This window comes from Staurois parvus, unplaced genomic scaffold, assembly GCF_062004578.1.
Source record: "Staurois parvus isolate SC_StPar_1 unplaced genomic scaffold, SC_StPar_1.0 ptg000173l, whole genome shotgun sequence".
Lineage (NCBI taxonomy): Eukaryota > Metazoa > Chordata > Amphibia > Anura > Ranidae > Staurois > Staurois parvus.
This window is the reverse complement of record NW_028317969.1, coordinates 745,131-771,613: the sequence shown is the minus strand read 5'-3', so window position 1 is coordinate 771,613 and position 26,483 is coordinate 745,131. Positions and strand designations below refer to the sequence as shown.

The 26,483-nt window shown below is 43.9% G+C and overlaps 1 protein-coding gene across 1 annotated transcript in view; it reads left to right on the top strand.

Moving 5' to 3' along the window:
• The window catches only part of LOC149462533 (retinal guanylyl cyclase 2-like), a 170,275-nt gene that overhangs the window by 131,091 nt on the left and 12,701 nt on the right, over window positions 1–26,483 (top strand). The window contains exons 16-17 of the mRNA XM_089676747.1: window positions 2,867–2,961; window positions 9,206–9,291. Of these exons, the coding sequence (XP_089532873.1) occupies window positions 2,867–2,961; window positions 9,206–9,291 (181 nt within the window). The remainder of the gene's footprint in view (window positions 1–2,866; window positions 2,962–9,205; window positions 9,292–26,483) is intronic.

Genomic DNA, 26,483 nt, shown 5'->3' with positions numbered 1-26,483 from the left:
ATTTCCCTATCCACACATTTGAGGTGGATAAAGGAATCCTCCCCGCTGCGCTATTGTATTGTGACTGCAGGGGGAGTCCTCCACTGTCAGAAAACATGGATCAGTGCTGCAGCCATTGGGTGCAGCTGCAGATTGAGCAGCTTTTTTCCAACTGGTCTGTTCAACAGAAGTCAGTCGATAGATCAACTTCCGTTGAGTGTCATAGGCCACACATGGAACAATATTCAGCCCCTCCCTGCTGAACCAGACTAATTTTGATCCAACTATGGCCACCTGTAGAGTTAGGGTTATGGTCGGCTCTGTTGTCAACAAAGCCATTGTTCAAGGTATTAGCGCTGACATGATCACATGACTTTCTAATGCTAGATCGAAATTTGAACTAAGCCCTAATTGTAAATCATCATCTTTGGCAAATAACAAATCTACGCTGGACAAGGGCGTGTTTCCCTACGCAACATCTGGCCAATTGATGAATCTAAAATATATACAAAATATATTCTCAGCTGTAATTAATGCCTATTGGAGTGGAATGTACTGTGCACAACAATATGACTGGATACCAGGGGCGGACTAACCATTTGGGAACTCGGGCACTGCCTGAGGGCCCGGGGTCAGTAGGGGGCCCCATGAGATGCCCCTGGTACCTTTTTCATAGGATTTTTTAAATTTGGGCAAGGACACAGGGGCCCCATGATCCCCTATTGCCTGGGGGCCCCATGAGTTGTCAGTCCGCCCCTGCTGGATACCATTGCAATTATTTACCTTACATCCAAATGGTTAATAACACCAGACCAAATCAAATACAATATCGTTTTAGATGAAGTGACGGCATACAAAGTGGCACTGTAGTTTGATCATAAACCTATCAGCTTGAATATATAATCTCTATTAAGGAAATGGAGTTACCCCACGGACAAATCTAATTGGATAGTATAATCTATCTTGCTACAGATATGTAATACGGGTACACTCATCCTCAGGTTTAAATGTCAGCTTCTCATGGATAAGCCCCATACATCACCATATCCAGACAAAAATACCTCACTATCTTGAGGAATGCAAATGATGCACTGTAAAACTCAGTACAGACCTCTCCAAAAAAAAATAAATTTGATCTGTGTATGACCATCCCCGTTCGACAGAAGTCGACTGTTAGATTCACTTCTGTGGAACAGACAAGCTACAAAACTTTTGTCGACCAGTGGCTGCAGACAATGGGCTGATTCAAATACAACAAATCACCCACGCTCCTACGTGTAGAAATAATATATAAAAAATATGTATATCTAAATCTGCTAAACGATGCCGCTGTTCAGTGCAATACCACTAAGATATAATATGTAATAATAAACAGCACAAAAAAATAATGGGCCGATTAGTGTATTCTAAAAGCTTTGGGATTTGCTGTAAGAATATAGCGTCCCTGCAGGGGGGATTCCTCCATTCACATGTGGATAAAAGAAACTGTTAGTTTTTTCGATCAGCTCGTTAGCTGAATAAAAAAATTAAACAATCCATCTGTGATAAGCTTAGGAAAGAAAACCATGTGATTTTTTTTTCAAGCCTAAGGAGTCTTCATAGCAAAATGTGGGGCTAATGTCGATGAAGGTGAAATCTGTAATTTTTCTGTAAAATCAAGTTCTCTAATCAAATTACTGAACAGTAATGGTGCACTTGCAAGGAGCTGGCTTACATAAAAGGGGGGGTTTACTAAAAAGCTTGGTAGCCAATCAGTTTCTAACTTCAGCTTGTTTAACTAAGCCTTGACAATAAAACCTGGAAGCTGATTGGCTTCTATGTACAGCGGCACCAGGTTTTGCACCCTCCAGTTTTAGTAAATCAACCCCGTAGAGACCCAAACGACTTAAACTGCTCACAAAATTCTGACTTCTCTGTTGTTATTCCATTGATCATTGATAAAAAAATCTCTGCCAATCCCTCCACTGGCTTCCACTCGCCCAACAAATAAAATTCAAAATACTAACAACAGCTTACAAAGCCATCCACAACCCTGCCCCCAGCTACATCACCAACATGGACTCAAAATATCAATCAAACCGCTCTCTTCGATCCTCCCAAGACCTTTGCTCTCTAGTTCCTGTATCACCTCCTCCCTCGCTTGCCTCCAAGACTTCTCCCAAGCTTCTCCCATCCTATGGAACTCCCTAACCCAATCTGTCTAGCTGTCTCCTAATCTATCCACCTTTAGACGATCCCTGAAAACCTTTCTCTTTAAAGAAGCCTATCCTGTTTCTAACTAGTACACTGCCTTTAATTTCCTCCATCAGCTCACCCCCCCCAGCTTTTAACGTTTGTATCACTCAACCCTTCCTCCTAGATTGTAAGCTCTAACGAGCCGGGCCCTCATTTTCCTCTTGTACCAAATTGTATTGTAACTGTAATGTCTACTTTCATTTTGTAAAGCAATGCGCAAACTGTTGGCGCTATATACATCCTGTATAATAATATTAATAAAAGCAATAGACACCTTATTGCATTGACAGTACAGTCCGAGAAAACTCCTGATAATACTCCAAATACCCAAATGGTGGCTGTATCTGATTTGATGGTGCCAGTGTTCAGCCGAAAATGTTTCAAAAGGCTCTTTAGATTTGTCGATCAAAGCATGTCAGGAGAAAGGTGGACAGAGCCACCCACAGAGCAAATCACAGCTTGTTCATTAACAACCGTCCAAAATGTGAGCAGTGTATGGCCAGAACAGGGATTTGGTTCCAAATGAGGGACTGCTGGTAATGGGTAAAAAGTCCTCCTCTATCTGTATAAAATCTAAATTCACGATATTTACTCCAGTATGTAATATCCATGATTATAGTTTGTGACATGTCTTTTTTTTATCCCGTCACAGCTTACAGAATTCATGTCAACCAAAGCACAGTGGCCACACTCCGCACTCTACCAGAAAACTATAAAATAGAACTTAGAGGAAAAACAGAATTAAAGGTAACTGCAACCATTAAAATCCAAGGCCTTCACATTTTGAAATACTTAGAACATTCCTCTACCAGTCTTCCTTCAAAGTCCCTTCATAGCCCAGGTTGCTACAATTAAACAAATAATATATTGTCTTTATTATTTTAGTTTCCCTCTTGATAACATTGGCATACATTTGTGCATATGATGGGTGCGATGGTCAGGTGTCCACAACCTTTGGCCATATAACATATCACTGGTTGATCTGACAAATTTAAAGGATAAGTGTCATGGACTGCCTGGCACCCAGCCTTAGTGCCTCCATTAGAGAACTGCTTTCTTGTCGTTGGGACACAGGACCAAGGTATTATAGCTGGGTATCGCACACAAAGTCTAGACAAAACTAACTTAGGTGCACCTGGAACTCTCTATTGAACAGAAATACAGTCCTTCAGAAACAGGGGCAGTCCGCACATGAGCAGTAAAACAAATATTACACACTGGGATAAACATTCTACACTGATTAGGTAATGAAGTCAAGTTGACACCAGACTAATCCCATCATGTAGGAAACTCCAGGAGGACAGGCCAACAGATAGAAACAATATGTGATTCAACTAACTCAATTAACAATGGGTCAAATACACAACAGTAAACACATCACACCTTAGTAAACAGATTACAGCAAGATACCTCAGTATTAGGTTGTTCTGAGCTGCTTATATTAACATAAGTTTAGAGTCTCTGAGTCTAGGAGGGGGAGTTGAAGCAGTCAATGCCGGTTTGGGCACAGAGACCCCAAATCTGTATCGGAGTGTGTGTTTTGGGGAGACATGGACTTGAATTTGAAGTAAAACTACTCCAAAGGTCCCCCCAGGCACACAACTCCCAAAGAATAGAACCCACTCAGATGCCAAGGCCCATGGTCAGTAGGTAAGAGGCTAGCCTGCAGTCCCCTCCAAAAGGCCCTGTACCGGTTGGGTCTGTCACAATCAGTTCATTTTTTGTAACGTGTTTGGATTGTGGGGGAACGCAGCTCCAAAACCACCAGCACTGAATATATGTAATGGCAAGAGGTTCTGGGGTGTGCTGAATGGTCTTTGTTGCTGGGTGGAATCTGATGTTGTTGGCTGTAGGAGATCTATTTTACTGCTTTTTACTGCTTTTCTTGTTATCATTAAAGTGAAACTACACTGCATCTGAGCACCAGAAACCAAAAAAACTATTTAATTAATTTTTCCTATTTGAAGCAAGCTACTCCATCCTTCCATGTCTCCATGATTCACTTTATAAAACATCCCCTAGCCTTTCTAGATGGGACCATCTTGAAGAAGGGCAGATGATTCATGTAACATTTACTTCCTGGAATCCATCTACCCTTAGCTCAGGCATGCAGATTTAGCTGAGAAAGCCCCTCCTCCTCTCCTCCTAAAGACTCCTGGGATGTATGACACCATTTTGTAGGCCTGGAAACCAGGAGGTAACTGAAGAAATGTAAAACAAAAAAAAAACTGAAACAAAGTAAATATGATATGCTTCCTATCTATTTACTAATGCTAGCAGTATAAGGATTAAAAATAGTCAGTGTTGATGGAGAGAGTGAAGTTCTACTTCATCAAATTCCATACAACTTGCTCAGCACTACAAAATGATACTTGGTTCTGTATTGTCTAAAAGGGGTGGTATTGGGAGGTGGGTAGGGAGTGGAACCAAAGGACAGTGCTCAGAAGTGGGTAAGAAGCGGAGACAAGGGTGACTCAGAAGGGGGGAGTACCTGCAATTATTCTCTGAGAAAATAAAACAGAGTATACATAATAGTGTGATGGAAATTCTACAAACTGACTTACTGTATGAGACTGAAAACACATAGCAAACTAAAAACAAAGACGCATATTTTTCTCCCACTGTACCAACAATGGGGCACTATTCCTCCCATTGATACCAACGATGGGGCAATATTCCTTCCAATGATACCAACAATGGGGCACTATTCCTCCTGCTGATACCAATGATGGGGTACTATTCCTTCCACTGATACCAATGATGGGGCACTATTATTATTATTTTATTATTATACAGTATTTATAAAGCGCCGATAGTTCGCTCAGCGCTGTACATTACAAAGGGGGACAGAACATGTGACAGAACAATACCAATACAATGTGATACACGAGGGGTTCGAGGGCCCTGCTCTTTCGAGCTTACAATCTAGGAGGGAGGGGATGGTGGCACAGGAGGAGATAGCTGTGGGGGATGGAGTGGTAGGAAGAGTGGAGGAGGTCGGCAAGTTAGCAGGGGGTGGGGTAGGCTTCCCTGAAGAGATGGGTTTTCAGGGTGCGCCTAAAGGAGAGGAGAGTAGGTGATAATCTGATGGGTTGGGTCAGGGAGTTCCAGAGGATGGGTGACACCCTGGAGAAGTCCTGGAGGCGGGCATGGGAGGAGGAGACCAGGGAACTAGAGAGAAGGAGGTCTTGTGAGGAGCGGAGTGTGCGTGCTGGGCGGTACTTGGATATTAGGTCAGTGATGTAGTTCGAGGCAGTATGGTGGACAGCTTTGTACGTCAGCGTTAGGATTTTGAATTTGATCCGTTGCGCAATCGGAAGCCAGTGGAGGGATTGGCAGAGGGGGGTGGCGGAGACAGAGCGGTTGGAAAGGTGAATGAGTCTGGCAGCCGTATTCAGGATGGACTGAAGCGGGGATAGCCAGCGGCGAGGCAGGCCAGTGAGGAGGGAGTTGCAGTAGTCGAGTCGTGATATGATGAGAGAGTGGATGAGCTGTTTAGTGGTTTCTGGGGTTAGGAACGTGCGGATTTTGGCGATGTTGCGGAGGTGGAGTCTGCACGAGTTTGTTAAAGATTGGACTTGGGGCTGGAAGGATAGGTTGGAGTCCAGAATGACACCCAGTACTCTGGCCTGCAGAGCGGGTTTGATATTGGCGTTGTTGGATGTGACGAAGAAATCAATGGGGGGTGGTGTCCGGGCTGGGGGGAAGACAAGAAACTCGGTTTTGGAGAGGTTCAATTTAAGGAAGTGGAGCGACATCCAGTCTGATATGTCGCTCAGTAGGTGTGTGATTCGGGCTGAGACCAAGGGGGTGAGGTGGGGGGTTGAGAGATAGATTTGTGTGTCGTCGGCATAGAGGTGGTAGTTGAAGCCGTGAGAGTGTATGAGTTGGCCAAGGGAGGAGGTATAGATGGAGAAGAGAAGGGGCCCAAGGACAGAGCCTTGAGGGACCCCAACAGAGAGGGGGAGTGAGGGGGAGGTGGTAGCATTATAGGTAACGCTGAAGGAGCGTTGTGACAGGTAGGATGAGAGCCAGGAGAGAGCAGAATCTCTGAGGCCGAGGGAGTGTAGTTTTTTGAGGAGGAGGGGGTGGTCGACTGTGTCGAAGGCCGCAGAGAGGTCAAGGAGTAGGAGCACTGAATAGTGGCCATTAGCTTTGGTGGTTAGCAGGTCGTTGGAGAGTTTGAGTAAGGCAGTTTCGGTGGAGTGTAGGGGACGGAAGCCGGACTGTAGGGGATCGAGGAGGTTGTTGTCGTTGAGGTGAGAGCATAGGCGGGTGTAGACTAGGCGCTCGAGGAGTTTAGATGTAAATGGGAGCAGGGAGATGGGTCTGAGGTTGTTCGGGTCATTGGGGTCCAGGGAGGGCTTTTTAAGTATGGGGGTGATGCGTGCATGTTTCAGAGGGGAGGGGAAAGTGCCTGAGGAGAGAGAGAGATTGAAGATGTGGGTGAGGGAGCGTAGGATGGAGGAGGAGGAAGGTCGTAGGAGTTGTGAGGGGATAGGGTCGAGAGGGCAGGTGGTGAGGCGGGCATCAGAGAGGATCTTGGAGACTTCCTCGGTGGTAGTAAGGTCAAAGGTGCGGAGTGTGGGGGGAGCTTCAGTATGAGGAATGTAGGGTGGGGTGGAAGAGGAGGTCAGAGCAGTGGTGGGGCCGTGGGAGAGGGGTGATGAGGGGGTAGCTGAGTGAGGGTGAAGGGGGTTGGAGAGAGTTTGAGCAGCGACGAAGTCCCTGCGGGTTATGTCGAGGGGGAGGGGGGATAAGGGGGTAGTTGTGTGAGAGGGGACGGTTTGAGAGGGTGTGTGAGTTGCGGCAATGTCCTTGCGAATTGTGTCAATCTTGTTTTTGAAGTGATTGGCAATCTCAAGGGCAGTGAGTGAGGTGCTGGGTGGAGGTGGGGGTGGCGAGAGTAGAGAGTTGAAGGTAGAGAAGAGTCGGCGAGGATTGGAGGAGAGGGCCTTGATGAGGGTCAAGAAGTAGGCCTGTTTGGCAGCATGGAGGGAGGAGGTGTAGGTGTGGAAGGCAGATTTGTAGCGGGTGAAGGCTTGTTGGGATTTGGTTTTGCGCCATAGTCGCTCCAGGGCACAACTTTGTCGTTTGAGGGTTTTGGTGTGATCAGTCTGCCAGGGCTGGAGCGGTCGGGGTCTGATTTTGCGTGTGGTTAAAGGCGCTAGTGAGTCAAGGACTGTTGAGAGCGCATTGTTGTAGGCGGTCAAAGCCAAGTCGGGGCAGGACAGGGGGAGGATGCGGTCGTGGAGTTGATCAGCTGCAGAGTGGAGGGAGGCAGGGTTAAGGTTGCGGAGGTTACGGCTGGTAGTAGTGTGACATTTGGAGGGGTAGGCGTTGGAGGACGAGGAGATAGAGAAGGTGATCAGGTTGTGGTCAGAGAGAGGGAAGGGGGTGTTAGTGAGGTTGTGGGGAGCGCAGCGGTTGGAGAAGACAAGGTCCAGGATATTTCCGTCGGAGTGGGTGGTGGATTGTATGCACTGTGCAAGTGCAAAGGAGGAGGTTAGGTGGAGGAGACGGGCTGTGTCTGGGTTGTCGAGGTTGACAGGGATGTTGAAATCCCCAAGGATGATGGTGGGTAGCTCAGAGGAGAGGAAGAAGGGTAGCCAGGAGGAGAAGTCATCCAGGAAGCGGGGTATGGATCCAGGAGGCCGGTATATCACAGCAATCTTCAGGGGGGTTGGGGAGAATAGTCGGACGCAGTGGGCCTCGAAGGAGGAGAAGGATAGGGAGGGGGGGTTTGGGAGGACTCGGAAGGTGCTCTGCGGTGACAGGAGCAGACCAACCCCACCACCTTTGCGACCGTTAGGCCTGGGTGAGTGGGTCCAGGTGAGACCTCCGTAGGAGAGTGCAGCAGGGGAGGTAGAGTCAGTGGGCTGGATCCAGGTTTCCGTGATCGCTAAGAGGTTGAGGGAGCGGGAAACACTATTCCTCCCAATGATACCAATAATGGAACACTATTCCTCCCACTGATACCAATGATGGAACACTATTCCTGCCACTGATACCAATGATGGGGCACTATTCTTCCCACAAATACCAATAATGGAGCACTATTCCTCCCACTAATACCAATGATGGGGCACTATTTTTCCTCCTACTGACCACCTAATATTTTTACTCTCACTGACCACCAAGACCAGGGAATTGCTGTTTATTCCCACTGGCCACACTCTAGCCCCATTTAAATCTGAAGGACAGTAAACTGGGGGCACTATTGCTCCCACTGATACGAACAATGGGACACTGTTCCTCCCACTGATACCAACAATGGGTCAATATTCCTTCCAATGATACCAACAATGGGGCACTATTCCTTCCACTGATAGCAATGATGGAGCACTAGTTCTTCCACTGATACCAACAATGGGGCACTATTTCTTCCATTGATACCAACAACGGGGAACTATTTCTCCCACTGACACCAATGATGGGACACAAATCCTCCTACTGACACCAACAATGTGGCACTATTCCTCCTGCTGATACCAATGATGGGGCACTATTCCTTCCACTGATACCAGTGATGGGGCACTATTCCTCCCACTGATACCAATGATGGGGCACTATTCCTCCTGCTGATACCAATAACGGGGCACTATTCCTTTCACTGATACCAACAATGGGGCACTATTCCTCCCACTGACACCAATGATAGGGCACTATTCCTCCCACTGACACCAACAATGTGGCACTATTCCTCCCACTGATACCAAAGATGGGGCATTTTTTTACTCCCACTGGGCACAATCTGGTTCCCTAACATCTAAATGACAGTAAACTGGCCCTTATTTTAGAACGTTTGGAAACCCTACTTCATAGTAAAGCATGACATGCAGCATTTTGTATTGTGTTGTCTAGTTTTGTGGGACTGCATACTTTAAATGCAACCCATTGAAGGATCTTGCCCCTGCCATTGTGGGTCAGGAGTGGGAGAGTTTATTTCCTTCCTTGCTTAACATAAGCTAATCGTTTTGTTCTTATTTAGGGAAAAGGAGTAGAAGAAACCTATTGGCTAGTTGGAAAAGATGGCTTTAGCAAACCTTTACCAAGGCCGCCAGATGTAAAGCCGGGGTAGGTATTTCACCATATTCACAACTTGAACGGTAAAACCAGCATGCATTTTTATGTACAGCCAGTCACAAAGAAGGATCTATTTTTTTTATATAAAATAGATTTTACACTTTTGCTTAAAACTAACACATTGTAAATGTGAAATTTACCGAGTTCACATTTATCTGTTTTATTTGGTATGGTGTGTATCATGGTGTGATCTCCCATAAGAGAGGGGCATACGTAACAAGGCAATTTTTAGCAAGTAGAACAATTTTTTGCAATTTTATAATGTTTAGGATTTTTTTTTTTTTGCTTGGAAATAGGCTTGAAATGTATTGTCATCTGGTGAGTGCGGTCAATATTATTTTTCACGTGGTGATTAGGTGGAAGCACATTTTGGAACATTGTTTTGAAAATCCTTTTGGGAAAATAAGGACTTATGTTTGAAATATTATATATATATTTTTGCACGGACATTTATTTATTTGTGATTATTTTTATTTATTTAATTTTTGCGCTGTTTTTTTGTGTTATTTGAAATGTATTTTCTTTTAGTGGAAATGCATTCCTTGCTCTGTCACTCCAGTGCTCTATGCTGCCATAGATTATCAGACACACCACTTTTTCAAAAGTGACATCTAGGGGGAGATGTGCATATTAACCAATCATCTTCTAAATTCAGATTGTTCAGTTAAGCTTTGACAATAAAACCTGAGCAAATATACAATAAGCATATGGCGCAAACCTAAAGTAAAAAACGTGGAATATAACCAATAGGCAATAAAACGTGATAAGTCCATATAAAGTCCATAAATAATTTAAAAACCCATAGAAAACTCTTAAAGGCAGCTCCACCAAGAGACTGGAATGTATCTCTTCAGAAATGAAAGAAAACACAAGGGGGTGCCTCTACAGTAAGTGCAGTATTAGGAAGTAATTTAATGATCCATACATAGAACACTGTGAAGAGAATTAAAAGCCTTGAATTAGAAGAGGACCATATCCATTCTGTTAGCCACTCTGCTGATTGTGTATTGGCGTCGGCGTCCAGGGTCAGGTGGAGCCTAAACCAAGATGGGCAGCCGCGTTCCACGGACGGCACCGGCTCCCAGAGATGAAGACTTCGAAACCGGAAGTGATGTCAGGGAAAACTGTTTCCTGACGTCACTTCTGGTTCCGCGGTCTTCTCCATCCCTGGGAGCCGGTGCCTCCCGTGGAACGTGGATGTTCATATCGGTTTAGGCTCCACCTGACCCTGGACACCAATACACCATCGGCTATGGTCCTCATCTAATTCAAGGCTTTTAATTCTCTTCACATATGTGAGTGTTCTATGTATGGATCATTAAATTACTTCCTAATACTGCACTTAGAGGCTCCCCCTTGTTTTTTCTGACAATAAAACCTGGAAGCTGTTTGGTTACTGTGTCCAGCTGCCCCAGATTCTATGTGCACCAGTTTTAGTAAATCAACCTCCAGTGTTGAGGAAAAGAAGGGGCATGCCTGACCAGGTCTCTAAGATTACAAAGTACACTGGGAAGCGTGGTCAGACCCTTGTGCCTATTGAACTGTGCAGTTGTATTTAAACACGCTGTGCAACTGATATAATAGGAAAGTGCAAGAAAGACTTGACCCTCTGTTCATAATTGTGCAGGTGGTGCCACTGCGGGACCCACACAAATGCCTGCAACCGCACTAACCACATAGAGGAATGCGGGACCCGCGGGCGGGTGCCATTCATTCTAATGGTACGCAGCCCGCACTGGAAATCGCAAACCGTACTGGTAATCTCAGTTCCCCTGCGGACTGCGATCTCCACAGTAGTGCAGAGAATCCTATTCTGCGTGTCCCTGGGCACGGCAATCCATTCAGATGAATCGGTTCTCGTGCTTGCGCAAATTCCAGCCCGCATGACCGCACAGATGTGAACCAGGGCTTAAAAAATATTGGTTGTTTGTACTTATGTCTTATGACTGAATATCAATTTCTGTGACTTTGAATGGGCTTTGATAAAAGATGCATCTAAGGCAGTTTGCAAATTGTCTGTGAATCAGTCTGTCAAGCCCAATTCTATTCAAAACTTTTTTTTGTTTTGGATAGACTTGGGATGAGTGCTGCTGCCTGCGACCCTGTTGGGGAGATTTCACCTCATTTCCTGTGTCTGTGACAATGGGGAAAAAGAGAGGAGCGATCACTGGGGCAGAAAGACGCAGACAGTAATAATAGCCTGACAGAGGTTCTAACACTTTCAGCTGTTCTGACACAGTCTGTGTCTTAACTGGAAGGATTTCACATCATGTGTTCTTCTGACATGACTAACAGAGGTTCTGTGCCTTCTCCATTCAGTTTAAAACTTAAACAAAAGTTTGCTTGAGCTCAGCTTGGAGGGTTGTGTCCAGGGGTGGACTGACAACTCATGGGGCCCCCAGGCAATAGGGGATCATGGGGCCCCTATGTCCTTGCCCAAACTCAAAAAAGCCTATGAAAAAGATACCAGGGGCATCTCATGGGGCTCCCTACTGACCCCGGGCCCTCGGGCAGTGCCAAGTTTCCAAATGGTCAGTCCGCCTCTGGTTGTGTCTCTGCTTTGTAAGCCAAAGTACAGTGTGTGTGCAATCTGATCTCCCCTCTATTCAGGCCTATTTACAGTAGTTGTAAAGCAGTACATGTACCCAGTGGAGTGACTGACCTCAGGTGATACACAGAGATGAAACAAATCCTCCTACATAAGTTGTACCTGTTTATCTGCAGCCCTCTCTTTGCTACAGCCGTTCAAAGTCCAAAATTTATACAGCTTGTCTGAGCTTTCAGAAAGCAGGGAGCTGGAGTCTAACATTATGCTAAATGAGATTTGATTGGAGGGAAGGGACCCCCTTCACACAGTTCACTGGAACAGAGCTGAGGCTGTCAATCACAGGCTGTGTGCTGAGCTCCCTCCCTGTCACCTTTTTCTCTTGGTGTCAGGAAAACTTATCAGAAGTGACTCATACAGATAGCAGAGGAACGAGGCAGCAGACAGAAATGACACTTTATGTTCTGGAATTCTGGATTGAGACACACTGTAGAGGGAAATGCTTTGTTCATATTTCATGTCTAAGGTTTACAACCATTTTAAAAGGAATGGTTCCTTGAAGCTTCCAGCTGTCTGGCTGTAAATGGTAGTTATAAAAAAACATTTGCAGTATGTCATATTTAACTGGATATAAGAGATGACAACAACATCAGTAATCATAATTCATGTGATATTAGCTTTCTTTTTTTTTTTTTGCTCCTTTAAAAGTCTGCTAAATTTACCATAGAAGTATTGTAATGTTGAAATGTTTGTATGTGAAAGTCAATTCAGAAAAAATGCCGCAATCACTTTTAGAATATTTTGACAAAATGTTATCAATTTGGCAACTTGTATTTTAGTCATTGGTCCATAGGGCACCACGCTACCCATTCTATTATTATTATTATTATACAGTATTTATAAAGCGCCAATAGTTCGCTCAGCGCTGTACATTACAAAGGGGGACAGAACATGTGACAGAACAATACCAATACAATGCAAAACATGAGGGGATTGAGGGCCCTGCTCTTTCGAGCTTACAATCTAGGTGTGATCAGCGGCTATAGAGTCGCCACTTCACTTTCACTTTGAAGCAGGGAGTCGATTGAACAAAATGGGCTGCTACCGGTCATCAGTCACCAGCCATCAGTTTGTGATTAATGGTTCACTCTTTAAATGTACGTACAATTGTACTCGTTAAAGTGCTTTTGCAGGAGCCAATTAAAGCAGAACTCCAGCTTTGTTATCACTGTAAATAGTTTGCTGAGCCAAGCTAGCCCAAACAAACAATTTTTTGTTAATAATAGATGTGCTCATTGTCAGCACCTTATAAATTGTTGCATCTGTTGAGGCAGCAGTATGGGGACTTCTCATCTACTGCCAAAACAAAATCTATTTAGGCTGATCACTTCTCAACAATTCACAGGAAGCTTTGTGAATTTAAGAATACATACAAGGCTTTCTCTGATTGGTTCTGAGTCAGGTGAACAGATGACATCACAATATCCACACCAGCCATTCAGAGGAAGCCTTGTATTCATTGATAAAATACAATGGCGGAGGTACTCAGCCCAACTTGATTTTGTTTCAGCAACAGATGGGAAGTCCTGGTACCACAGCTAGAAGGCAATGCTGTCTCTCTCTTAGGCAGGCTGCTTGGTACATTTAGTTTGGCTCTGCTGTAATCAGTGGACTGGTGGCTCTGGTCTGATCAGAATTCCTAGGCTAAGTCAGGGAGGGTTCCATTACTTCTGACCAGCTCAGTGGATTGTTTTAAAAAAGTCCTGGATTCTTTCTTCGATACACAGAATATAACTGGATACTAACATTCATAGGTAAAGTTGATCCAGGGAATATCCGAATGTCTCTCGGGGGATCAGGAAGGAATTTTTGCCCCTGCAAGAGCAAATTGGATCATGCTTTATTGGGGTTTTTTTGCCTTCCTCTGGATCAACTTTGTGTATAGTATTATTATTATTATTATTTTTTTTAATGGCTGAACTGGATGAACTTTTGCCTTTTTTCAGCCAGACTAACTATGTAACTATTCCCCCTAAGGGAAGGATCACAAAGACCAGAAACCACTGTTCAAACTGCCAAGGTGCCTACTGCACTAAGGGCCTCATAAGGAGCTGAGAAGGGGACACCTGCTTAGGACACTGCTTCATTCGATCGGCTCCTCTCAAACTGGAATGGCCATAGATGGCTTGAACCCTGCTGCCTGTTAAACCAGCCGAATTTCAATCCACCTATGGCCAGCTGAATTTCTCCAATATCCACTTGTTGACATGGTGCAGCAGTATTGTCACCTGTGGACAGAGTAGTCTTAGATGCACTTGTAGTCCTAAAAGGTCTCCAACTGTGGGCAGTCAAGCTCTTTATTGCAGAAGAGACATGCAACTTCTCTTCTACAGTATAAACAAACCTAAAGCTAAAATTAAACTACCTGACAATGAAGACGGCCGCATGCAAGACCCGAAGAAGCCGGTAGAAGATGCCGGCGAGGGAACATGGACCATAGAAGAAGCAAGTATTGCGGATTTAGTTCTGCTTTAATTAACAGACAGTAAATTAAAGTCCAATGCCAGTTAACACTTTAAATGATCACATGATCATTTTTAATTTCCTTGTGGAAGAAAGGTTTAAACTACTGTATATAAATAAAAGCTGACCATTGTAAGCACCCCTGAAAGGTTCTATCATTTGCCTCAACCACTGTAACACTCACTTTTATAAGGCAAATTAGACTGGTACAGGATTTGCAAAAATAACAGGCCAATGTCAACATTATAATAAATATAATAAATATATAAAATAGAACACCATTTTATTTTCAATATGTTTAATAAAAAATAGTGGCAATATTCACTTACCTTCTCCACACCCCAGCGCTGTCCAGACTTTCTCCTCGATCCAGTGCCCGGTCTTCCTCAGAACAGAGAAACACCCACATCATTCTGCCTGTTTTCTGAAAGCTCAGCCTGTGGTCTGCATGGTCAGGCAAGTCCCTGAGGATGTACCTTTGAATGAAAGGACGTTGGGTGCAGGGGCGGACTGACAACCTATGGGGCCCCCGGGCAATAGGGGAACATGGGGCCCCTCTGTCCTTGCCTAAACTCAAAAAAGCCTGTGAAAAACGTACCAGGGGCATCTCATGGGGCCCCCTACTGACCTCGGGCAGTGCCCGAGTTTCCAAATGATCACTCCGTCCCTGCTTGGGTGTATCCTGCTATTGATTTCCATAGAGAGCATGGAGCTGATGGTATATCACATGCTGTCAATGCCATGGGACTTTATATTCTATATGTGTCCTCCTCTAGACCACACTGCCTGAATACTGTTTGGGGCATCACCAGCTGAATATTTCAACACTGGATTTTCCTGGGAGGTTTCTGCTTATTGGGACTTTATGGTCAGTTATTTATACAAGAGAGGACCCCTGGACTCTATTGTTTCCTTATAGCCCAGTGGATGGTTTCCAAATGCAATGGATTGACTTATTGGGGCCATTGCATTTCCATACAATTTTTTGAGTTGGAGTTTCTCCTGAGCCCTTTCTGGTCCATATATGTACACACTGTTTGTATGCATTGTTTTTCACATTACCACAGGAATGGACAGAGCAGGATGTGTTTGGTTTTTATTGTGATTTTAACCGCTTCCCGACCGCCCTATAGCAGATATACTGCTACAGGGTGGCACGGGTGCGCAAAATCACGTGTATATATACGTGATTTCGCATTTCCAGGTAGGGGGCGCGTGCGCTCCACCCGGGGTCCTCTCTTATATAAATACTAACAAAAAAGTTGCAGTTAGCAGAAGCCTCCCAGTAAAATCCAGTGGTAGAACATTCAACTGGTGATGCCCCAAACAGTATTCTGGCAGCATGGTCTGGAGGAGGACAGTAAAGTAAAGTACCATGGTGTTGGCTCAGCTCATGGTGGAATAGCTAATAATAGCCCAAGCATATCCTCCCTTGCATACCAATTAAACAAGCAGAAGTTTTTGCAGATATTGGGGGTTATAAAAGCACAGGTCAGTATATAGGACAGTCCCAGATGTAATGCATGTCCATACGAAAGAAACAAGTACTGTATTTGTGACTCCGTATAGTGAGGATGGTTATGACCAAATCTCCAGCAGAGAGGCTTTTTTTCAGCGGGAACATGGAGGAACGCAGTTTCGGCACCTCCAGCGCTGAATTTATTTATTTACAAGGGGTGCTTGAGTGTGCTTGGGGGTCCATTGATGTTAGCTCCTTGGAATCTATTGTTATTGGGGGAGTGAATCTGTTATTGAAGCCGGGGTCTATTGTTGCTGGGAGGGATCTACCATTGAGGGAGGGGTCTATTGTTGTTAGCTGCTGAAGGGTCTATTAATGCTGGCTGCTGGCAGATCTATTGTTGCTGGGGGTTGTTTTGTTTCTGGGGGGTCTGTTGCTCCTAGGGAGGGATCTATTTTTGCTGGGGGATAACTGTTGCGAGGGGTGTATTGTTGTTGGCTGCAGGGGATCTATTTTATTACTTTTCTTGTGATCATTAACAAATTCCATGCAAATGACAAAATGATACTTGGTTCTGTTTGCTCTAAAAGGGGCAGTACTGGGAGGTGCATAGGGGTGGGACCAAGGGATGATGCTCAGAGGTGGGTAGGGGGTGACTTGTACTTGGGGGCGGGGGTACCTGCAACTATTCTCTAAGAAGAAAAAAAAGCACTGTCTAACAGAATATTATAGATCCTTTCTTCACTGCACAAGGGTGGGTGTCATAGCCATGCCTGCCTGACCAGTTTGTGAATGAAGCCTGGAGCGCTTCCCATTCATCTACTGTCCAGTGCTGCAGAGAAAGAGTCTGATGAACCTATGTTATCTTTCTTTGACCCTTTCTCTACCTCAAATGTGAGACATCAGGAGTCTGTTTAGACACCTGAATATTTCACCAAAGGCACCCCAACAGGGCAGTTAAAAAGATATAAAAAATAAAATAGATAAAGAAGTAATAACATTCTAAAAAAAATTTAAAAAAAATGTAAAATTAAAAAAATCATTAAAAAAATCAAGGATTTTGTCAGGACATCATTTGGATCACTCTTCAGAGAGCACTTGCCAAGCGGTAAGGAAGCATATTGAAAGAATGACACTGGAAGGAGTAGAAGCTGGCTGTGATGCCATCAGACAAGCAAAAAGACTTCAGGAAAAAGGTTTGCATGGGGGAGGCTTTGGGGTAAGGGGTGGTTGGGAGGCAACATAGTAGGTAAAATAATAGAGGTTACAATTGTTCCCTACTCTCTCTATAGCAAAATAAAGGCTCTCTCATACAGGCGGCTGGGGGACAGTAAAAGTAGTGGCTGAGTTGCCTAAATGAATACTAATCTTACATCCTGACAGGTCTGTACACAGGCTGAAGTGGCAATATTTTGCTTCGCCACTACATTTTTAACATGGGTTGCAGAGTTTGTCAGGTGGCACTGCCTGACAAACTCACCCATTGAGATTGTGGGCACCACAACCGCAAGCAAAAATAAAATGGTTAATAAAACAGAAATGAAGAGGTGGCAGTAGCGCCTCCTGAAATTCCTCCAGCTGCTGACATACCGTTCTCTGAAAAGAGATCCACCGCAGATCGTTTCTTAGAGGAAGTAAGCATTGATTCCAGTGTGAAAGAGCTCAAGGATGTTTTCGCTTTACATACACTTCAAACATTTTGTTGTGAAAATGATCACGATATAAAATAAGGAAACCATCTAAAATAAGTCATTGAGGCTCGGTGCATTAAATACAGTAGCAAAAAAAAAACAAAACCCTGCACATTCTCTTTAAATCTGTTTAGTCTGTTTTATGCTTTTGTTATATTTTTACAAACTTATTTGTGTTAGTGAAAAAGATTTTAAATTCATGATCCTGCACCTATAAATGTGATTATACATAATAGCGTTATGGCTTCTTCCCCCGCTGTTTGCTTTGCATATAAAGCACCGTCTTTAGCCAATGTATGCCTAACTTATATGTTGTCATAAAAACGTGCGGCAGATGTTGATTAATGTCTGCGTCTTCAAGGCTTCGCTTTTATGGGGCGCCATAAATTGTCTTTAATAGGGTAATATCTCAGCACAATGAAAACCGCTTGCAGCGTTCTAAACTTGATAATTGGAACTGAAAAGATGTAAAGGGAAAAAAAAAATATAACTGTAGACAAAATAAATCTAGTGACCAGCATAATAAGAGAAACAGTTCTGTAAAACAGGGAACTTGCAGAACTGCAGGACATGTAAATAACAAACACCGGACTGTTAATATGCAGTCAGAATAATCTAGAAGAATGAACTTCTCCTGAATATTGATGAAGTTGCGGTAAAACGTGTGATGTGGGTATCCCTACATTGCAGAGAGTTAGAGAGAAACAGGGTTAAGTCATGATTATCCCCTTCACGCCTAAGGGGAAAACAAATCTTAAAGCCAAAGCACAATGTTGCAACGTTGACATGTGTTAGCAAAACTGTACATATCATCACAACTACTTTGTACATCCAGGTGGATTTTGCCTTGTTTTTTTTCAGGACAAATTGGTGGTAAATTGTAATGATTTTTTTTTCATTATCAAAGGAAAACTGACCCATGATATTTAACCTCCTCGGCGGTATGATTATTTCCGATTTTTTGTGCTGAATGCGGTACCATTTTTTTGCATGGAAATATGTGGTTTTTTATTGTAGGCTGTAATTTTTAGGAATAACTCACTGAAATCTGTACGAACAAGAGTCTAGTAAACATCCCGGGTACGATAAAATTTGAACCACGAAATCATAAATTATAATTTAATAAATAATCATAAAAAATAATAATATAATAATAATACATTTAATTCAATAATGTCATCAAACCAAAAACACTGAAATTTGAAATACAGAGGCAAATTCGCACATCGCTGAGCAAAGTCGCAAAATCGTTTTCAGTGTCTGATGACGAATTTCCCCCACGAATCATTATCACTCAATTCTGCAAGTGGTTCTGATTTACTATCGCTGTTCTCTAGCCGGTCTAAAACCGATTTTGACATAAAGGGACGCTTTTTGGACACCATGGACTTTTCTAAGTTTCCAGGCAGAAAGAACAGTCAAAATGCAGGCAGGGCACAGGACAAAGCACTCGGGACAAAATGTATGTGAAATGCATTGAAACAGCAATGTTTTACTATGTAATAATCATTTTTTATAAAATGACATTTTTAAAAAATTTCAAATTTGCCGCCGGTTTCGGTGCCCGTATGTCCCGACGTCACAGGGACCGGAACACGGAAGCCGGATGCCGGCATCAGCCGGAGGAGATGGCCAGGGACGCTGCAGGGGACACATCGTGGGAGCGAAGGACAAGGTAAGTGCTGCAGGGAATCCCTGAACAACGCCGCATGGTAAGCCCGAGTGTAGCTCGGGGTTACCGCTCTTGGTACTCAAATTTTACCCCGAGCTACACTCGGGAATACTGCTAAGGAGGTTAAAAAACATTTTTTTAAATTTAGTTTTATATTTCTTGCTACTACCATAACCCAACACCAAAAAACAACACAAAATAATTTCCCCTGCTCCTGACGATTGCAGCAATACCACATGTGTGTGTGTTAGTTGTTGTTTGTACCCATAATACGGCACAGAAACTATAGTGTGCATTTTGCTTTTTTTATCTTGCCAGTAACTGACATTGATACTAATTTAAAAACAAAAATCCTGACAAAAAAAAAAACTACTGACCCTGGCCTTGACCTTTGACACTGACCTTGACCCAAACACTAACTCTGGCACTGACCTAGATAAACCTTTGATCTATTTTTTTTTTTTATTATTATTTTATTTTTTTATTATATATATATATATATATATATATATATACAGTTGTGTCCAAAATTATTCAACCCCCACTGAAATTGAGTGTTTTGGCCAGTTTGACATTGCTTTTGATCATTCAGTCATCTTGCTTACATTTACATTAAAGAGGCACTTGTAGGTCAGACAAATATAACATAACAGTTATAATGAAATAACCACAAATGTCTTTTCTGTGCTCACAGCATTATCAGTTTTATTCAACCCCCAAGTGACATTCAATCTTAGTACTTAGTACAGCATCCTTTTACAGTTATAACAGCTTTTAAACGTGAAGCATAGCTTGACACAAGTGTCTTGCAGCGATCTACGGGTATCTTCGCCCATTCTTCATGGGCAAAGGCCTCCAGTTCAGTCACATTCTTAGGCTTGCGCACTGCAACTGCTTTCTTTAAGTCCCACCAGAGGTTCTCAATCGGATTTAAGTCTGGTGACTGCGATGGCCACTCCAAAATGTTCCAGCCTTTCCTCTGCAACCATGCTCTAGTGGACTTGGAGGTATGCTTGGGATCATTGTCCTGTTGAAAGGTCCAACGTCTCCCAAGCCTCAGGTGTGTGACGGACTGCATCACGTTTCCATCCAATATCTCCTGGTACTGAAGAGAATTCATGGTACCTTGCACACGCTGAAGCTTCCCTGTACCTGCAGAAGCAAAACAGCCCCAAAGCATGATTGACCCTCCACCATGCTTCACAGTAGGCAAGGTGTTCTTTTCATCATAGGCCTTGTTCTTCCTCCTCCAAACATAGCGTTGATCCATGGGCCCAAACAGTTCTAATTTTGTTTCATCAGTCCACAGAACACTATCCCACAACTTTTGTGGTTTGTCCACATGGCTTTTGGCATACTGCAGTCGACTCTTCTTATTCTTTGGAGACAGCAAGGGGGTACGCCTGGGAGTTCTGGCACGGAGGCCTTCATTACGCAGTGTGCGTCTTATTGTCTGGGCTGAAACTTCTGTACCCACATCTGACAAATCTTTTCTCAGTTCCTCAGCAGTCACACGGGGACTTCTCTCCACTCTACGCTTCAGGTAGCGCACAGCAGTCGAAGTCAGCATCTTCTTTCTGCCACGACCAGGTAGCGTTTCAACAGTGCCCTTTGCCTTGAATTTGCGAATGATGCTTCCTAAGGTGTCTCTTGGTATGTTTAACATCTTTGCAATCTTCTTATAGCCATTGCCCTTCCTGTGAAGAGAAATCACCTCTTCTCTTGTCTTCCTGGACCATTCTCTTGCCTTCACCATGTTTGTAACCACACCAGTAAATGTCTAGAAGGAGCTGAGTATCACAGTCATTTTAAAGCTGCCTAATTGGTGCTTATTATGCTTGATTGCTGCTCGGTGACATCCACAGGTGTTTTCAATACCTGATGGAAAGCACCTGTATGAACCTCTGTTCTTCAGAGTGGTAGTCTTTAAGGGGTTGAATAATTGTGGCAATGAAGAAACCACATAAGAACCATTTACTACTGTATTACATAAACAATTGATGTCATTTTAGTTGCATTTGGGTAGTTACAACGTCCTTGTAGGATTTGATTCTGAATACAATTCCAAATGTACACTATAGTCCCTAAACCCCTTTACAGCATTGGGGGTTGAATAATTTTGGACACAACTGTATATATATATATGGAACACTTTGAAAACACATCTAATCTCAATGGGGAAAAATATTATGCTGGATATCTATACTGATATGGACGGGGCAATGTGTTAGGGACATAAGGATGCCCCATCGTTTGATGGAAATGAAAATGATCAACCTACAGAGGACTGAATTCAAAGACACCCCGAAAATCAAAGTGAAGAAATGATGCAGCAGGCTAGTCCATTTTGCTGAAATTTCATTTCATTTTCATTCATAGGTACTCAGTAGTTTGTATGGCCCCCATGTGCTTGTATGCATGCCTGACAACGTCGGGGGAGGCTCCTAATGAGACGATGGATGGTGTCCTGGGGTATTTCCTCCCAGATCTGGCCCAGGGCATCACTGAGCTCCTGGACAGTCTGAGGTACAACCTGGCGGCATCAGATGGACCGAAACATGATATCCCAGAGGTGTTCTATTGGATTTAGGTCAGGTGAGCGTGGGGGCCATTCAATGGTATCAATTCCTTCATCCTCCAGGAACTGCCTGCATACTCTCGCCACATGAGGCCGGGCATTGTCGTGCACCAGGAGAAACCCAGGAGCCACTGCACCAGCGTTGGGTCTGACAATGAGTCCAAGGATTTTATCCCGATACCTAATGGCAGTCAGGGTGCCATTGTCTAGCCTGTAGAGGTCTGTGTATCCCTCTATGGATATGCCTCCCCAACAGTCATGCTGAATGATGTTACAGGCAGCAGAACGTTCTCTTCTCAAGACCCTTTCACGTCTGTCACATGTGCTCAGGTGAACCTACTCTCATCTGTGAAAAGCATAGGGTGCAAGTGGTGGACCTGACAATTCTGGTGTTTAATGGCAAATGCCAATTGAGCTCTATGGTGCCAGGCAGTGAACACAGGGCCCACTAGAGGATGTTGTGCCCTCAGGCCACCCTCATGAAGTCTGTTTCTGATTGTTTGGTCAGAGACATTCACACCAGTGGCCTGCTGGAGGTCATTTTGTAGGGCTCTGGCAGTGCTCATCCTGTTCCTCCTTGTACAAAGGAGCAGATACCGGTCCTGTTGATGGGTTAAGGACCTTCTACGGCCCTGTCCAGCTCTCCTAGAGTAACTGCCTGTCTCCTGGAATCTCCTCCATGCTCTTGAGACTGTACTGGGAGACACACCTTCTACGGCCTTGTCCAGCTCTCCTAGAGTAACTGCCTGTCTCCTGGAATCTCCTCCATGCTCTTGAGACTGTGCTGGAAGACACAGCAAACCTTCTGGCAATGGTACGTATTGATGTGCCATCCTGGAGGAGTTGGACTGCCTGTGCAACCTCTGTAGGGTCCAGGTATGGCCCCATGCTACCAGTAGTGACACTGACCCTAGCCAAATGCAAAACTAGTGAAAAACAGTCAGAAAAGATGAGTAGGGAAAACAAATGTCAGTGGCCTTCACCTGTACAACCATTCCTGTTTTGGGGGTTGTCTCATTGTTGCCCATTTAGTGCACCTGTTGTTAATTTCATGAACACCAAAGCAGCTGAAACCGATTAACAACCCCCTCTGCTACGTAACTGACCAGATCAATATCCCTGGAGTTTAATTTACTTGATGCTATACTCTGATTAAAAAGTGTTCCTTTAATTTTTTTGAGCAGTGTATTTTTTTACAAATATTTTTTTCTCTCTGAAAGGACAGAGAGAGATACAAGGTATCTTTCTCCTCCATTCAAAAAGAGAAAACAAGGGGGGAGGGCTTCACAGTGACTGATCACTGTGATATCCAATCAGAGGCTTTCACAGTGATCATGTGAGCTGGAGTTGGGAGTTCTGGGTCCCGGGCTCTCACTGACACCCTGGTCTTTGTGCTGGGAGCGCACCGTGTGGCACACTTCTAGTAAAAACACAGGTATGCAAATTAGCAGCCCCATGGAAAAAAGCCCAGTCTAGTGGGGCTGCTAAATTGCATACGCTCAGCACCTAGGGGTTAATAAAGCGTAATAACCACTTGCCACACAGGCCAATCCTGACATTTCTTATATACATGTAAAAATCAGCATTTTTTTGCTAGAAAATTACTTAGTAAATATTTGTTAGGCAGAGACCCTGGATAATAAAATTGTTGTCACAATTTTTTATGTTGCACGATATTTGCGTGGCCATTTTTAATGGTTAGGAACAGATACATATAATAAATTTTAGTTTATCCAAACACAATATAGTACCCATTTTTTAATCAAATATAAAGGGCGATGTTACACTGTGTAAATAGATACCTAACATGTCATGCTTTAAAATGTTGCATGCCCATGGAATAGCGGCAAACTACAGTGCATTCAATTATCCATAGGCAATGCTTTAAAAGCCTTTACAGGTTACCAGTTTAGAAGGTCTAGTACAAGAATTATGGCTCCCACCCTTCTGACATTCGCAGTGATAGCGCACATGTGTGGCACTATTACTGTTTCCATATGCATGTAGGACCTACGTGCATGTTCGCATTTGCATGTGATCATGCAGGTGTGCTTTAATTTTTTTATTGCTATTAATGTTCTTTAATTTTTTTATGCTGTTTCTTTCCTTTCTTTAATTGAAGCTTATTGCTTTGAAAAATAGAAGCTGATTGGATGCCCCAGATTCTGGCTGCCTTATTTTTGATAAATTCCCCTCAATGTCTTTTAGGGCTCGTTCACACTAGGCTGTTTTGCCAACGCTTGCCAAACGCCCCTATAGCGTTTGGCAAGCGTTGGTCCGGTGTTTGCGGAGCGTTTTTAACGCTCGGCAAATGCTCCGCAAACGCCGCATGCGCGGTTTAGCGGCGGTTGCTAGGCGTTTGCCGAGCGTTAATAACGCCCCACAAACGCCTATAATGCATTTGAGTGGTGTTACCGCTCCGCAAACGCCCCGCAACCGCGTCGCAACCGCACCGCAAACGCCGGCCGGGCGTTTGCGGAGCGGCACCATAGACGAGAATAGGAGGCTTCAAAGCCTCCTGACTCGACCAGAGGCGTCCGTTTTGCCGCGACGCAACGCGACGCGACGCAAACGCTCCTGTTACAACAGCACCATGTGCTGTAATGTGCAGAGTTGGCAGAGGCGTTTGGGAAGCGGTAAAAACGCTTCCCAAACGCCTCTCTGCCGCCTGCACACAAGGCTAGTGTGAACGTAGCCTTAGAAACACTTCTCTTCCACCATGCCCACCAATCATTGGGGCAGCATGGTACACTTTGTATGGTACACTTTAGCCCACAGCCTTTGAATTGAAAGGGTTAAGTGGTTGTGCTCACCTCCCAGTCCAGAGATTTCCAATCCCCCCAGTGATCTATAGGCAAAAGAATTTTAATCTTAGTTTTAGATAAAATCGTATTAGAACCCCTGTCATGCTCTTATTATTGTATGTTCAGGCTTGCAATACAGTGAGATAAAAGGATGTTGCATGGGGCATGGCTGTCAGCATTGTCACTGTTGATTCACGACAAAAAGCGCACCAACCTTGCGCATTACCTCAGTAGACCAAAATTTTATGAAATACAGAATAATACTCACAAACAACAAAGTACTGACACCTTGACCCCTCCTCCCAGCCTGAGATGTCCCATCCCAAAAGGGCAGGGTCCTGCTCTAGTTCTAGAGTATATATGGGAGAGAGCACTCATTGTTTAGTTAAGCTCTGAGGAAGAAGGGACTCCCTTCGAAACGCGTCAACTGTGCCCTGAGTGTCCACCCCTATGATGGGACTCGCGCAGGCTTTATTATTCTAAAGTTCCTTTGAGGGCTTGAAATACTTTGTTGTTTGTGAGTATTATTCTGTATTTAATAACATTTTGGTCTACTGAGGTAATGCACAAGGTAGGTGTGCTTTTTGTTTTGTTTCGCTTCACAGTATTAGTCGGGCTTCCCCAGCCTTGTTTGGAGCTGCACAACCCCATATGCACTGGTGGTTGAATTTTTCAAGTTCTGGTTTCATCTATCCACCCCTTTTGGGTCTCAGAGCACAGGAGAGTTTGTTTCTAATTTGACACTGTTGATTCACAAGTCTGTAGCTCCTGGCCACACCTAGTCCAGCCCACTGCTTTCTGGATTGACAGGACTGTCTTTGTTACTGAAACCCTCCCACTGTGAGCTGCAGTGTCTGGGAGGGGGAGCGTATGAGACAAAAGGAGTAATTGGTTTGTTTACTTTATAAAGCTTGTGTATCACATAATAACTGGATTTGGTACTTGTTCAGACTATCATACAGGAGCCTTTTTGTAGCTGCAGATTTATTACTGTATATGCAGTCTGACTGCATTACAATAATATAGAGTGTGTATTTTGGATTTAAATCATACTGATTTATGAAAACTTGTATACTCACCTTTCTGTCATTTTCCTTTCCTGGTGCATCTTCGTGGCAGCATACAATGGTTGTGACTCTGCCTACATTCTATGCTGCCATTTTGCACCAGGAAATTATTTGTGATGAAGTGACCATTTTCAAAATGTTATCAGCATCAATCTAAATTTAAAGAAAAAACTTTGGACAACGTTTTTAGCAGCTGGATTGGGCTCCCTATAGCAATCTAGTTCTACTGGTTCAATTATTATTATTAATATTGTACAGGATTTATATAGCACCAATTTATATATACACCAACAGTTTGTGCAGTGCTTTACATGAGGGCAGACAGTACAGTTACAATATAATTCAATACTCGAGAAATCGGAAGGCTCTGCTCATTCGAGCTTACAAACTAAGAGGAAGAGTCAAGTGATACAAAAGGCAATAACTCTGGGGGAAGAGCTGATGGAGAAAATAAAAGTAAAGTTGTTAGGTGAGGGCAGGATAGGCTTCTCTGAAGAGAAGAGCTTTCAGGGATCGCCTAAAAGTGTACAAAGTAGCCAGATAGATTGGGGTAGGGCGTTCCATAGAATGGGAGAGGCTCGAGAGAAGTCCTCAAGATGGACATGTGAGGAGGTGACAAGGGAGATAGAGAGCAGGAGGTCTTGGGAGGAATGAACAGAATGATTTTGTTGATATTTTGAGAATAAGTTAGGGATGTAGCTGGGGGTTGTGGATGGCTTTGTAAGTTGTTGTTAGCATTTGGAATTTAATTAGTTGGTTGACCAGTGGAGAGATTGGCAGAGAGGAGTAGCAGATACTGACCAGTTGGTAAGGTGAATGAGTCTGGCAGCAGCATTCATGATGG